The sequence below is a fragment of the Glycine max genome, chromosome 2, assembly GCF_000004515.6.
Source record: "Glycine max cultivar Williams 82 chromosome 2, Glycine_max_v4.0, whole genome shotgun sequence".
NCBI lineage: Eukaryota > Viridiplantae > Streptophyta > Magnoliopsida > Fabales > Fabaceae > Glycine > Glycine max.
The window spans coordinates 40,951,509-40,964,553 of record NC_016089.4 but is presented as its reverse complement, the minus strand read 5'-3'; the positions used below and the strand labels follow the sequence as shown (position 1 = coordinate 40,964,553).

Sequence of the window (13,045 nt, the reverse complement as noted above, 5' to 3'; positions counted from 1 at the left end):
TATATTGAGGTTCCTTAATTTTATTTGATAAACAATTCCAAAATAAACACCTGACATTTAAAAAGGTGCACAAAAAGAAAGAAATATACATAAATGAAGTCTAGCTCATTTGTTGAACAAAATACATAAGTGTTATAAATTTTTTATATAGAAAAACAATCCGCTGAATGGTTGTGAACTAGTATAATGGGTTTGCTCAACACAATTGATAGTTTTTGGATTAATCATTTCGTTTGAATCTTAATTGTCAATCAGTTATTTATCTTAAATTTATGAGTTTTATAATACTTTGTACATTTAAAAAATTTATACAAAAATTATTTTAATATTAAAATTATTAAAATAAATATTTAACTTGAATCACATTAAATTTTATATTAATTTTTTTATTTTATTTTTCACCTACAACCACCCCACCAAAAAAGTACCCGAAATTTCAAACATTCCTTGTATTTCTTCTTCCTCCTCTTAATTTTACTTCTCTGCGAAAGCTTAATCTATTAAGCTCAAATCCTAAATTTGCCTAATCTATTGACACGAGTGGAGAGAATCAAGTCGCCGCGTCCCGCCACCTTAACTAGTTGCAATGGGAACTCTTCAATTGAATACATGAACAAACAAATAATAAATAAATGATGCTCAAATCGAACCATGAATCAAGATCACTGCAGCCGACAAACACCAAAACAAAATCAACATTGTCAGCAAAGTCCCCACAAGGCGTGCCTATTAACCTAGGTTATCCTAGTTAACAGCACATCATCCACTACTTGAACTGAATCTAGGAAGCAATGGTGGTGCATAACACAAAATTGGCATATGATATGATCTTCATTAATAATAAATTTTTTTAATGTTAGGCACTTAAACTTGCTATGCTGACATGTACATCACTATTGCTAAACACCCCGTAACGTTGCCCGCGTGTCAATTCTTTATACGTCAATTTCAAAGTCAAACATCGTAGGCAGGCACCAAACATTCTTTTGCTTCTTCAACGACAATTAGGCGCACGGTTTAAGTTTCAGTTTTTTCCATCACTAATGATTCCTTTAAATCCTAAGTGCTTCCCTTTTATTGAGACACATTGAGCCTTATCCTGTACTGTACATCTTTCTTTTGTTTTCAACGTTTTCTTCATTATTTTCCTTCTTTTAGATAGAACTAGAAGACAAAATATATTGATCCATGATGTGTTTGTTTAGAATCTTTAGATCAATAGTGCTTCTATTTTTCTTTCTGGGCACTGTTCAATCTAGAGTACTTCATGGGAAAGAAAATGCTGGCATCGTCAATGGAAAAAATTCACTTATTTCATTCATGTCAGGCATTGTTTCTGACCCTCAAAACGCTCTAAAGAGTTGGAAGTCACCGGGTGTTCATGTTTGTGATTGGTCAGGTGTAAGATGCAACAATGCAAGTGACATGATAATTGAGCTTGATCTCAGTGGAGGGTCACTAGGAGGCACCATTTCCCCTGCTCTTGCTAACATATCTTCCTTGCAAATTCTTGACCTTTCTGGCAACTATTTTGTGGGTCACATTCCAAAGGAACTAGGCTATTTGGTTCAGCTTGGACAACTCAGTTTGTCTGGGAATTTTCTTCAAGGGCACATTCCATCCGAGTTTGGTTCACTTCACAACTTGTACTACCTTAACTTGGGAAGCAATCATCTTGAGGGAGAGATTCCCCCATCACTTTTCTGTAATGGAACTTCACTGAGTTATGTAGACCTCTCTAACAATTCCTTAGGGGGAGAAATCCCCTTGAACAAAGAGTGTATCCTTAAAGACCTCAGGTTCCTATTACTTTGGTCTAACAAGCTTGTAGGCCAAGTTCCTTTAGCTCTTGCATACTCTACCAAGCTTAAATGGCTTGATTTGGAGTTGAATATGTTGAGTGGAGAGCTTCCTTTTAAGATTGTAAGTAATTGGCCACAACTACAGTTCCTCTACTTGTCATACAACAATTTTACCAGCCATGATGGTAATACCAACCTTGAACCTTTCTTTGCCTCCTTGGTGAATTTATCACACTTTCAAGAACTCGAATTGGCAGGAAACAATCTTGGTGGGAAGCTGCCTCATAACATTGGTGATCTTCCCACCAGCCTGCAACAACTTCACCTAGAAAAAAATCTAATATATGGCTCTATACCTCCACAAATTGGCAACCTTGTCAACCTGACTTTCTTGAAGTTGTCCAGTAACCTATTAAATGGATCTATCCCTCCCAGCCTCGGTCACATGAATAGGCTAGAGAGAATTTATTTGTCAAATAATTCACTATCTGGTGATATTCCATCAATCCTTGGTGATATAAAGCATCTGGGACTTCTAGACTTGTCAAGAAACAAGCTTTCTGGTCCAATACCAGATAGTTTTGCAAATCTCTCCCAGTTAAGAAGGCTTTTACTTTATGACAACCAGCTTTCTGGAACAATTCCACCAAGTCTGGGAAAATGTGTTAATTTGGAGATTTTAGACTTATCTCACAACAAGATAACAGGTTTGATTCCTGCAGAAGTAGCTGCCTTGGATAGCTTGAAATTATACCTAAATTTGTCAAACAATAACTTACATGGGTCTTTACCATTGGAGCTCAGCAAAATGGACATGGTGCTAGCTATTGATGTATCCATGAATAACCTCTCTGGCAGCGTCCCTCCACAACTAGAAAGTTGCACAGCACTGGAGTATCTCAACCTCTCTGGTAATTCCTTTGAAGGCCCTCTCCCTTATTCATTAGGAAAATTGCTCTATATTCGAGCACTTGACGTGTCTTCAAATCAATTGACTGGGAAAATACCAGAGTCCATGCAGTTGTCTTCCTCTCTCAAGGAACTTAACTTCTCTTTCAACAAATTCTCAGGGAGAGTCTCACACAAGGGAGCATTTTCAAATCTTACCATTGACTCTTTCCTAGGAAATGATGGTCTCTGTGGCCGGTTTAAAGGCATGCAACATTGTCACAAGAAACGTGGTTATCATTTGGTGTTCTTGTTGATTCCTGTGTTACTATTTGGCACCCCTCTCCTATGCATGCTTTTTAGGTACTCCATGGTAACGATCAAGTCAAAAGTGAGAAATCGAATTGCTGTCGTTAGAAGAGGTGATTTGGAGGATGTAGAAGAGGGAACAGAAGACCACAAGTACCCAAGAATTTCATATAAACAACTTAGAGAGGCCACTGGAGGCTTCAGTGCTTCAAGCTTAATTGGTTCAGGCCGGTTTGGACAAGTCTACGAAGGAATGCTACAAGATAATACAAGAGTAGCTGTGAAGGTGTTGGATACAACGCATGGTGAGATTTCAAGGAGCTTTAGAAGGGAATATCAAATTCTGAAAAAGATAAGGCACAGAAATTTAATAAGGATCATCACAATTTGCTGTAGGCCAGAATTTAATGCCCTTGTTTTTCCCTTGATGCCAAATGGTAGCCTTGAGAAGTACCTATATCCAAGCCAAAGGTTGGATGTGGTTCAATTGGTAAGAATCTGCAGTGATGTAGCCGAGGGAATGTCCTATCTGCACCATTACTCTCCAGTGAAAGTAGTGCATTGTGATCTTAAGCCAAGCAATATACTCCTTGATGAAGATATGACAGCTTTGGTTACTGATTTTGGAATTTCAAGGCTTGTACAAAGTGATGAGAATACATCCATCAATGAATCAGCATCTTTCAGTTCAACACATGGTTTGTTATGTGGCTCAGTTGGTTATATAGCTCCTGGTATGTACTTTATGAACTTTGATCCAACATTTTTCTATACTATGGTCATGACTGTTATGCAATATGATATTTTTCAGGAATTTTGGCCTATGAACTACTTTCTATGAGTAACTTTTAACTGGTAAACTCCAATCTGAATAATTATTGGTCTGAAAAAGGATGATAAGAAAATTTTCAATGTCTCTTCGGTTGCAAAAACATACTTTAATATATTTTTATTAAGTTTTCACTTTTAATTTTTAAAATTTTACATTATTTTCACTTTTAAAAGATTTATAGAAGAGTGAAAACAATAAAAAAAAATCATTTTTTCTATTTCATATGCGAATATTTGAAGATAAAAAATAAAATAAAAATAAAGTGTTATTTTATAATTAAAAGTAAAAATGAGAAACACAGAAAATATTTTCCATAATTGAACTTTGTAATTTTTTGAATGTGCTGTAGAACTCACTATATATTCTGTATTACACTTTCTTGGACACAGAATACGGAATGGGAAAACATGCTTCAACTGAGGGTGATGTTTACAGTTTTGGAGTACTTGTGTTGGAGATGGTCTCAGGTAGACGCCCCACAGATGTACTCAGCCATGAAGGCTCAAGCTTGTGTGAGTGGATTAAAAAGCAATACACACACCAACACCAACTTGAAAACTTTGTTGAACAAGCACTGCAAAGGTTCTCTCCTTGTGGCGTGCCAAACCATCGTAACAAAATTTGGAAAGATGTTATACTAGAACTCATTGAGCTGGGGCTAGTATGCACACAGTACAATCCTTCAACAAGACCAAGCATGCACGATATAGCTCAAGAGATGGAGAGATTGAAGGACTACCTCACTAAGTCAAACTTGCCCCCTCATTAATAGTTCAGTTTTTTTCATTCATTGTAACTGTAAAACTCTGTTACACATTCTACTGTCAATTAATTTCTGTAAGTTTAATTAGTACCTCAATTCTCAAGTATCATAGTCAATTTTTTAAATATTTTTTTTATTTAAATTTGATTGAGTTGCGTTGAAATGTTGGTGTTTTAATGTTGGCCGAGTGAAACATGCGGGTCAGTATATATGTTCCTATTGGTCAATCACTTCTTTTATTTAGACGATCAAGTTGATAATTGATTATATATATATATATATTTCACTTTTTGGATACCTTTTTATGTAGTTAAACTAGTTATGGAGTGGACATTGATGAAAAGAAAAGAAAAGAAGCCACATCCATGAATCCTATTCAGATTGCACAGATCATGCATGCACTTTAGCACTAGAAAACCATTGTGACATGATTGTTTGCGTCGGTAGGTCAAGTTGTCATTGACAGAGATCCGAAGCAAGATTACATATTCAATGCCGTCACTTTGTCGTCTGCATCAACCTTAAATTAATTAACATGAAGCGAGAGAATATCCCTGGAAAACAATTTTAAACAAATATGCAACTTGACCTATTTTATCACATGCATCATCATGTTATTCATTAATTAATATGAGATATCACGATAAGGATATGGTAAATTCCTATTAACATATCTTAAACTATATTCACTCAAATGTCACCGTGTCTCAAGAAAGACTTGAAGCCAATTGGCACAACAATTTCTCACACTGTACGCTCGTCTACAGCTGTGTGTATAGTCTTTCTTCATTGCTCAAAAAAGGTCTAATAATTATTGTGAAACCAGACTCAAAGCAAGAATACAAAGTAGTTTTACCAGGAAAGTTCTTCATTCCATTGCTCAAAGCAATATTAAGGGTACAAAATTAAGTTGCAACAGTTCCGTCGATATTCACCTTAATTTGATTCCTCAAGAGCTTTGAATCTACATGCAAGAACCCCACTTAAGGGTACGTACAAGATTCCCACGTTGTTAATCAACAACATAACATTATCCAACCCATATATTGCACTGCTTCCTAAACCCTGGCCTATCAATTATAAAGAGAGCCCGTGAAATCAACGAAATGGTCTTAATTATAACAATGAAATCCAACATCTTGATATTATTAGGGTTTTGACTTTCCAATACCACATTCAACCTATTCCGACGAGCTGTGTCGGTATATGTATATTATGTATATGGAAGAAGGAGTGAAGAAGTTACACGCGAGGCGAGTGACCAAGTTGCATTCGAAACAACTAATTTATAGTTTATTTAAACTTATTTTATGCTATAAATATTTTAAGTATAGTATGAATTTATTTGTGGAGAATATATACAAAAGTTAAATTCATTTGTTTTATATCATATATGCAGCCCTTATTTTTAGCTTCTAACTTTAAAACAAGTTTCAACATTAAAATAAAATAAAATTGAGTTAAATGCTATCTTAATGAAGCACGTATCTATTGAACATTGAGATGGGTGAAAATGGAGCGGAAATAGATTTAGTCACAAAACGCAAAAATACTCTGGATTGCCTTGGCTTTTACCTAGAGATTATATATATGGGAAAAACTAGGGTTGGTGAATTCTCAGTATTTGTATTGAGTGGAAACTAAGTGATTATATGGGGGAGTAGGAAATATTATTAGGTGATTCAGATCATATGATTTCTAATGATCATTACATGATATGTAATTAAGCGATTAATTTTTTCTTGTAAAATAAAAAACCAAGTACATATTATGTAGAGATAAGTTGGACCATAAATACTTGGTAGCTCAGATTATCTAACAATCTTTCCGGCCATTCGGAGGTATACAAAAAGTTTCCAATATTGTTTGGCCGGTCACTCCTCCACTTGTAGAGCCAGAATGTGGGGTCTTTGAAAAGGTTGTGCTATTAATTTTTTCAACGGTTCAATTACGTCATGCCCATGCCAATCTTTTAAGAGCAGTCGATGAAGATGCTGAGGGTTTTTTTTTTTTTATTTTTTATCTATAAAAGCTACAGAAAAGAATAACTTAATTTGAACAACAAATGCCTAAAGTGGCACCCATCTCAATTCTTTTTTAGAAGAATAAATTACTAATCCAAAGAACTCAAACATCATTTCATCCGACATTTAATAAATTTCTTCTAACATTCTCTCTCAGAAACCAATAATTAAAATGAAAAGTAGAAAACTGTACTAAGGATGTACTTGGAGAAATATTGTAGTATTAGATCAGAGGCGTACTTATTCTGCAATATTAAGCACAATGTTATGTTCCTATTCCATCACTATAACAGAAGCATAACTAACTCCTATACGTGGGGTTTCTAATTCTTACTTCTTTATTCACGTTTGTCCATGAGAGTGATTCTTTTATTAGTTAATTAAAATTTATTTAAAATTATACAATTATAAATAGAATGGTTAAATAAAGGTGAAAACCGGTATAATTTTAAAATAATTTTCAATAAATTTTAACTAATAATAAAAAAGGTGTGTTAATCATTAATACATTTCTCGAAAATTTCTCATACTCGCGAGTATCTGTTCCAAAGATGGGTATTGCTTATCAATGTCCAAGGTTGGTAAGATAAACGGTAGCTGCCAGCAGGGCTGATCCGTATTACATTTGTATTTTGTACTCGGAGATAGATACTTGAGATGTTTGTACACAATTCTATCGGGTAAAATACCAATAATACGATCCTCCAAGTAAAGTATATTAACTTACTTTCTGTATGAAAAAAAGTCATATTAGCTTTAGAGAAAACCACTATCACAATTTATAATAGATTTTTTAACAACTTTATTTAATCCACCATTGCAGCCAAACCCATGTGTCACGCATCTTTTAGCTTGGCCATTTCAGTGGTTTGAAATAGTAGTCATTGGTGACCTACAAAAAAGAAAATTGTCATTGGAATTTTCCCTTATTCAATTCATGAAGCTTTGTAAAAGAAGAAGAAAATCACAATTAAACAGAAAATTACCATCAATTCCAAAACCTATTGTACAGCCTCATCTTTATCCAGCTATAGAGTCCATTGTTTTTTTTTTCTTCTCTATTTTGTTTCTGTTCATAATTATATTCTGTTACTAGGATCTAGAATTTGCTGAGGTGTATCTTTTCTGTTATTTTGTTATTTTCTTTTAACTTTTCTTTCATAGGCTGTACATATATACATTCTCCATTCCTTATTCATTAGTGGAAACGGGAAATGATTTTCATCCTTTTGTCTCTCAGCATTTCCTTCCTTGCCTTGTGTTTCCTTTTACTTTAATTATTTTCACAATGCCCTATCATTTTAAATCTTCGCGTTCATAGGTTGATTCATTATGGACGGAGGTATGTGATGCAATAATTTCTTTCATTGTGTGCTTTAAAACAGTAGTTTATACTAAAATAGTGCAGAGTCCTTTCAGTCTCAAGTTGGATTAAATAAATAATCAGGAGTAGGTGCATGCACCAGTGCATAGGCCCTAGCTGCTCCTGTTCTTTATGCCACTGGAAAATCTTATCAATAGAAACTGAGTTAGGTATCTATGCACATGATTAATTTATGTAAAACAACTATCTCGTATCATATAACAAGACCACAACTGCCAAGGGCAAAAAAAGTTAATTGATATACTAGTGTCAACTTAAAATTTTTTAAGTGCTGAAAACATCACTTTAAGATTGGCCAATTAAGTTTTGATTCATTGAAAGGCCTTGATTTATAAAATCTTGAATTGATTCAAATCATGATATTGAGAAGAATAACGAAGATTACGAGAAGAAATCAATTAGAGATGGAGATCGAAACTAGGAAGTCAAATATATATAAAGAAGAAAAACGATGTGTCACTACGAAGAATAGTTCTAAACAAGGGTACGAGAATTCAAGCCATTCTTGACAAATTGACAATTAGAGAGAAATTTATAAATAGGATCCTATAAATCACTTTCCGTCGTTGAAAATACATTATACAGACACATCTGTACCATCAAATATATATATATATATATATATATATATATATATATATATATATATATATATATATATATATATATATGCTTCACACATCGATAACTACTGATACAAAGAGTCATGTGCATATTTCTAACCAAACTGAAGTTCAAGTCATTAAATTAATTTCTTTGATTTACTTTCCAGTTTTTGCATTTCAAGTTTTTTATTCTTATTTGCACTTCTTCGATCTACCCCTTTTCTTCCCTCAAGTTTCATATTAATTTCAATTCCCTGCAACTTTATTTTACTTTTTTGAATTACATTCGGCTATATTTTCAATTGCATCTTCTTCTACTCATTCCTACTTTAAATTTCAAGCAGTTTTAACATCATTCCTACTCATTCCTACTTTTTAGAACATTTACTTGCTTTTCAAGTATATCTTTGTTGCAAATTAATTTACATTACAAGCACTTTAAATTTCTGCAATATTAAAGTTTCTAGTTATTTTAAATTTCAAGTTGCTTTTAATTCTACTTTACATTTTTATAGTTTTCAATTTGAATACTTTCTTTTCATTTACACATTTATTTTTGAAGTTCATGTTTGCAATTTGAATGTTTTTCTTTACATTTCATCAAAATTAAGTTTCATTTTTCTTTCACTTTAGAATTCAAATTGTCTTGAAACTAGTTCAAGTTGTAATTATATTTATAACTTTGAATCATTAAAAAGGTGTTTGGTTTTGTTGTTTTCTGTTTTTATTTTCACTAAAAATAGAAAATAATGATGAAAATATGTTTGGTTGGATTTCTGTTTTCATTTTCAGTGAAAATATTTTCTCAAACGAACCAAAATCTGAAAACTAAAATTTTGTTTTCAGTTGAAACCAATAATCTCATTTTGAGTAAAATGAAAACGTGGTGTCAAGAATGTAATTTTAAGCAAATCTAAAAATACATTTTGCAATACTTATGTAAAAGATAGGGACTATTTTGAATTTTTCATTAAGTTAGGGACTAATATGCAACAGGGGTACAAAGTCAGGGACTAAATTGTCTATTTACTCGTTTTGTTATCATCAAATGACGTGGCATCAGGCACGTCCACGTGTCATGCCACGTCATCCTTTAGTGCCACGTGGATAGTCCACGTGGCACTAAAATTGACCTCACTAACGGCGTTACTTTAAAATTTAACGGAATGACTATTTTGCAACACTTATGCAAAGATAGGGACTATTTTAAATTTAATATTAAGTATGGGACTAATATGCAAAATAGGTACAATTTCAAGGACTAAATTGCCTATTCACTCGTTTTTATTTCTTGAAAACAAAAAATAAGAAATCAAATCAAACATGCTTTCAGAATTCTAATATTTTAAAAATGAAAACAGTTTTCAAAAAATAAAAACAGAAAATAAAAATGCAAACCAAACACACCCTAAATTAGCATGATTTGATTTATATTTTAGACCAAATGGAAATCAATGTTTTGTGTACAAAATTTATACACTTATTTAACAGATTTAATTGTACTTTTTATTCCTACTTTTTATTATTTGTCAAGTTTTGTTCCTAATAAACTATTTTGTGACATTTTATACTCACTTTTAAAAATCTTGCAATATATTTTTGCATATCTATGTTAAATTCCAAATAGCGCTAACACTTTGTGGTTTTAACGGTCATTAAACGCACATTTTTAAAATAAGAGTTTTTAACATAATTATTAAGTCTTATTTATTTATTTTTATCTTTCCCTTTTTTCGGTGATTGTCTTTCACTCTTTCTTCTTCTGCGGGTCGTAGCTATTGGTGTCGAAGGATCGTTGGAGGCTGGGATGCATGTGAAGTGCCTTCTCAAGGTCTTCGTCAGTGTCATTATCGGCTAGGCTACAAGACACCAACAAGTGGCTGCAAGAAATTCATTTTCTTTGTGTATTTCACTCATATATATACACAACAAACATATTTTTGTTGTGTACTCTAGTCAACAGAATCATGTTTTATTGGAACTATTTTTATTTTTTTAAAAACAAAAAGTTAAGGGTGAAAAGAGTATATTAATGGGTGCCAATGACAAGGTCAAACATAATTGGACTTGACATGTTGAGGCCCTTATCAAAACATAAGTGGCGTGGGCTACAACTACCTATTTTTGCTATTGACACTACTCATGTGGGTGTCTTTTTGTGGTATCTTGAAATTGCCCTCTCACATAAACCAAAACGGAAAAAATAATTTAACAATTGAATTATGATTCCATTGTTAAATTTTTTTCGCCCCCAAATGCACAATGGAAACACGTTTCCATTATACATTGATAGTTATACAATGAAAGCATGTTTTCATTGTGATTTTTTTGCCACCCGCAATTGTGCAACAAAAACATGTGTCATTGTGTAACTATCAATGTACAATGGAAATATGTTTTCATTGTTAGATTTTTTTTATGCACTTTACAAAATGAAAACATGTTATTTCCATTGTATATCTGCACAACAGAATCATGTTTTCATTGTGTATCAATTTTGACACACGATGGAAATATGATTCTGTTGTGTTAAAAAAGCTATCACGGTGGGTGGTCTGAGGGAGACGAGAGAGAAGAAAAGAGTTGGAAAAGTGATGAAGAAATGAGAAGTGAGAGAGGAAGGAAGAAGGATTGGGTGTATTATAAAAGAGGAAGGAAAAAGTGAGATACGAACGGAGGATGGTAAAATGATAAAATTGTTACGGGTGGTAGTGCCAATAATAATTTAGGTAGTGAGAATAGTCATTCCCCATCCAAATAAGTCCGCCTTTAATAAAAAAAAGTATTTTTCTATACTTAAATAAAAGAAATATTAATTTCATATAATAACTTATACAACACTTTTTTTCTCTATCATTTTTCCCTCCATTATTGCACATATCATTCATCTTATCCCAATAACTTATACATCAAATCACTTATCTTCACATTCTTCCTCTTCCCATTTCTTATTTATATAAATTGTTCTATATATTTATTATATTAATATAATTTCTAAAAAAAATTGTCCAACTAGGGGTATTCATGAGTTCAGTTTAACTAAACATGTTATCTAACCCAATAAAAAATCCATGGGTTGGGTTGGGTTTATGTAATTTTTTTTTTTGCAAACTCAAACCAACTCAATCCGATCATAAATGTTCCAATATAATTAGATCAGATTGAGTCACGGATAGATCTGGATCCATGAACACCCCTAGGGCCCGCCTTTACTCGAATAACTATGAATGAATTCAAATACATATTTCAATTTTATCCCAAATATAAAATAAAATAAAAATTAAATTGATTTTAATATTTTTCCTTCTATCAAACGAATTTAGTTGCCTTCTTGGAATTATCCAGCCATCCTAAAAAAACAGCCTAACACATCAGCCCTTATCAAGGGATAGTAAAATGGACTAATCCAACTTAGTATGCCCTCAACCAATCAGGGCTTAGCCTCCCAAAATGTAAAAAGAAAGAAAAATTTATAGAAAAAATAGGTGACTCATAAGTTAATTCACTAAATAAATAAATAAATAAAATTATTCAAACATAAATTTAATGTCACAATCATTATAAGTTAAATAAATATAATGTAAAAAAGAACTTATTGACACAAAATATATATATATAAACATGTATTACCATGAAATCTAACTTAAACCATATAATCTAAGAAATGTACCTATATACAATTCAATATATGAATTGATAATGATATGCTAAAATCTAGGAATGACAATAGGATCTGAACTCACAGGACTTGCCCTAGACCCGCCTTGATTTTGATGGGAAAAACTCAAATTGATCGGGATCAGGTTCGGGTTTTCCCCAATAGTCAAAGTTAGGTTCAAGGTCGGGGACAAGATTATTAATACCCAACCCGAACCCGCCCCCAAACCCGTCCCACTAATAATTAATTTACAAAAATATCATTACATATATATAACACACTAAAACATGAAACTATTGGTTTGGATTTTATGCTAGTGTGTGGATTGAATTTTAAGTTGTCATGTACAATCTAAAAATATGTTATCATTGTTATTTAAAATTATATTTTTTATAAAATTTTATAAGTATGTCGGGGGCAGGGCAAGACGGGAAAAACCCAACCCGTCAGGGGCGGGGAGGGGGTAAATCTACACCCCGATTAGGTTTCGGGGTGGGGAAAAAATGGAAAGTTAGGAACAGGGGTGGGATAAGCAAAACCCAGCTCCAACCCTCCCATTACCATACCCACTAAAATCTCATGCACAAGGTGATGAAGATTTTTACAATAATACTTTTCTTTCTAAAACTACAATTGTATCATTAAAAACAGAAAATAATTAATATATTGTAATCAGATAATACAAGAATTGTAGTTTTTTTTTTTATTCAAACAATCCATCAACACATCTGTATATTTAACTTATGACAATAGAATTTTAATAATCCACAAAATATCCAT

At 32.7% G+C, this 13,045-nt stretch overlaps 1 protein-coding gene across 1 annotated transcript; it reads left to right on the top strand.

The window, feature by feature from the left end:
* The first annotated feature begins 1,061 nt into the window (after window positions 1-1,061).
* LOC100792446 (putative leucine-rich repeat receptor-like serine/threonine-protein kinase At2g24130) lies at window positions 1,062-4,881 on the top strand. The gene is made up of 2 exons (XM_003518177.4): window positions 1,062-3,733; window positions 4,221-4,881. Exons 1-2 carry the CDS (start codon window positions 1,189-1,191, stop codon window positions 4,598-4,600), a joined length of 2,925 nt encoding a protein of 974 aa, XP_003518225.2. The 5' UTR covers window positions 1,062-1,188; the 3' UTR covers window positions 4,601-4,881.
* Window positions 4,882-13,045: the final 8,164 nt, after the last annotated feature.

Bases quoted from the DNA above. Each gene is read 5' to 3' on its own strand.
- LOC100792446 (XM_003518177.4), top strand. From the start codon at position 1,189: ATGATGTGTTTGTTTAGAATCTTTAGATCAATAGTGCTTCTATTTTTC. The intron at 3,734-4,220 runs GTATGTACTTTA...TCTTGGACACAG, and splicing joins AGTTGGTTATATAGCTCCTG to AATACGGAATGGGAAAACAT.